Raw genomic sequence first — 2,730 nt, forward strand, 5'->3', positions numbered from 1 at the left:
GATCATCTACGGCCATTGTGCAGGACGCAGTCATAAGTTAAAATGACTGGTTGGCCCCCAGCATGTATGTAAATGAACCTTGTTTAAAGATTTTTTTTTATCTGTAAAAAAAGTTGGTTTGTCACTGTTGTCGGTCTGACATTGACTTTTGTTGCTGTTGTGCGTTGTGCTGTCTCTTGTACTTTCGAATCTTGGAAATAACCTGAGACAAGCTCTAGGTTGTTTCTTGGAGTGTATTCTCTTACAAGTAGTTGGAGCAAATTATTGCAGACTATCCAAATATCACGACGCATTACTGGTTGTGGAAGAGCTTTTAATCTAGTACATACTTTAGTTGGGACTCTAAACATGCTCGGTTATTCAAATGCCGGAATACCAGACAAGTCGTGGCAACCCCCTGTCGCAGTGCTGGAAACATCGTAAGTCCACCAAATCACAAAATCAAATCTGTCTAAAACTGGGCTATCATTAACAAATCGGTTGTTTCAGGATGGGTGCTGTTGTTGTAGAAATGTACTGGAAGCATACTCCATTAACCTGCCGAAACTTCATGGAGCTGGTTAGGCGAGGTTATTACAACAACACAAAGTTCCATCGCGTGATACGGGACTTCATGATCCAGGGTGGTGATCCCACAGGCACTGGAAAAGGAGGCCAGTCTATCTACGGCCCCCAGTTTGATGATGAAATAACCACAGACTTAAAACACACCGGTGCTGGTATATTGTCTATGGCTAATGCAGGCCCTGATACTAACGGCTCCCAGTTCTTCATCACTTTAGCACCAACACAATGGTTAGATAATAAGCATACTATATTTGGTAGAGTTCAAAGTGGTATGTCAGTAGTAAAACGAATAGGTCTCGTTGAATGTGACAAGAATGATTGTCCAGTAGATGATGTGCGGATTGAGAGAGCATATATACCTAAGTAATTATAAACAGAAGAATTTTCAATGTGTAAAGGTTTTGCGCTGAGGAGTGTTCAATTAAGTGTTCATATTTTTTTCACCATTTTTCTATAATTGTATAAGATTTACTATCTATGTGTCTTCCCCATGTGCACAAAACTAAGAATGATACAGATCAGAGGCGGATTGTAAAAGAGAGGTAAAGTCTAAGCAAAAATGTGCCTATTAGTGTGGCATCCAAAACAGATGGTTGGTTAGAATGTTATTGGTCACTGAATGGTCAAACATCAACTTTTGACAATCAGTGGTTACCGCAAAATGTAAGTAAGTAAAGAGCTCTACAATGCCACCTCGTTTATCTGTCAAATTCAAAGCACGAAAATTTCTTGGATATTACACACATACTCCTAATAGAAATTTCTTATTGCTGACTTAATTTGAAATAAATATTGAATAGTTTATTTCATGTTCCCTCTGACATCATTGAAATGTGCCTATTTTCACAAGCCAACATATATTTTGATAGTGGCACTGGGTCTGTAACTATAGTATTGTTCCATTTCCTTGCATGTGAAGCTGGGGACTGATTCACGGAATAAGATAAGATACTAGTAGATCCTTTTATTATTTTTATTATGAGTAGTAAGGACTAGTATGAGTTTTCAACATTTTCAACTAATAAAGAATTAGGGGACCGAATCTAATATATCAATAGTATAATAGTTCATTACGATACAAGTGCGAAAAGTAAGAAATTCACAATGACTAGCGATGAAATAAAATGGAGATTTACGACATAGAACACGTAAAGTGCTAATTACTGCACTAATGCGATAAAGCAGCACCACATGTACTGTAAAGAAGAATTGTTGGCATATTTTAATCTGATTATCTTAACAACTTAAACTATTTTTTGGCCGAAAAAAAATAACATAGTAATAACACTAGACCCTACTCATAGTGTTGTGTTCCTTCTGGTGAGTAAGGTTGCCAGAGCTCAACTAGGGGGGGCGGGTTTAGGGTCGGCAACGCGCATGTAACTCCTCTGGAGTTGCAGGCGTACATAGGCTATGGAGACTGCTTACCATCAGGCGGGCCGTATGCTTGTTTGCCATCGACGTAGTATAAAAAAAAAAACATAGTATTTGCCAAACACCTCTCTCCCGACGTGAGATTCAGCCTGACCCCGCTCCCTCCTGAAACCCTCACGGAATTAAATGGACGTCCTCTTATGTATCCTGTGTAAAAAAATGTGATGAGTGCCTAAACAGTGAACAAATCAAATAAAATTCGGTTTTACAATTTAGTATACTTCTTTTTCCTTATTATTTAACCCCTTTTTGTTCCCAGACAATTATATTGTCAGCCAGAGATGGGCAATATTTAATCGCGAGCTACGATTAAATGTGATGATTAATTAGTTTTAGTCGTAGAGTTGCGAATAACTTTAGTCGCGATTAAATTAATCGTCGATTAATTACCAGCGATTAACTTTTTCAATCGATTAATTTTAGAACCAAATTTGATCTTTAAAACCGACTTCAAAAAGAAGAAGGATCTTAATTCGTCAGAATCGTTTATTCATGACCGAAACGTTAGCGAAGGTCTCCGTTTTAACTCTGGCAATATGCTTTCGTATGTCCGGATGTTCTCTTTGACAGGTGAAAATTTGTGACTAGGTTCGGTAGTTAAATGTAATTTTTCTGTCGTTTCGATTGTAGGAAAAGTTCTAAAAAGTGGAAATTGGCATAAAGGACGCGAGTAGGGTATATGGGCCATATAATATGGCTCTTAACCCTTTTCCAGGCATAGTACGATTT

At 37.9% G+C, this 2,730-nt stretch overlaps 1 protein-coding gene across 1 annotated transcript; it reads left to right on the forward strand.

Annotated features, from left to right (window-relative positions):
* The first annotated feature begins 87 nt into the window (after window positions 1-87).
* On the forward strand, window positions 88-2,216 carry LOC133524766 (peptidyl-prolyl cis-trans isomerase-like 1). The gene is made up of 2 exons (XM_061860931.1): window positions 88-419; window positions 490-2,216. Exons 1-2 carry the CDS (start codon window positions 349-351, stop codon window positions 932-934), a joined length of 516 nt encoding a protein of 171 aa, XP_061716915.1. The 5' UTR covers window positions 88-348; the 3' UTR covers window positions 935-2,216.
* Window positions 2,217-2,730: the final 514 nt, after the last annotated feature.

Source organism: Cydia pomonella, chromosome 1 (assembly GCF_033807575.1).
Source record: "Cydia pomonella isolate Wapato2018A chromosome 1, ilCydPomo1, whole genome shotgun sequence".
Classification (NCBI taxonomy): Eukaryota; Metazoa; Arthropoda; class Insecta; order Lepidoptera; family Tortricidae; genus Cydia; species Cydia pomonella.

Bases quoted from the DNA above. Each gene is read 5' to 3' on its own strand.
- LOC133524766 (XM_061860931.1), top strand. From the start codon at position 349: ATGCTCGGTTATTCAAATGCCGGAATACCAGACAAGTCGTGGCAACCC. The intron at 420-489 runs GTAAGTCCACCA...CGGTTGTTTCAG, and splicing joins GTCGCAGTGCTGGAAACATC to GATGGGTGCTGTTGTTGTAG.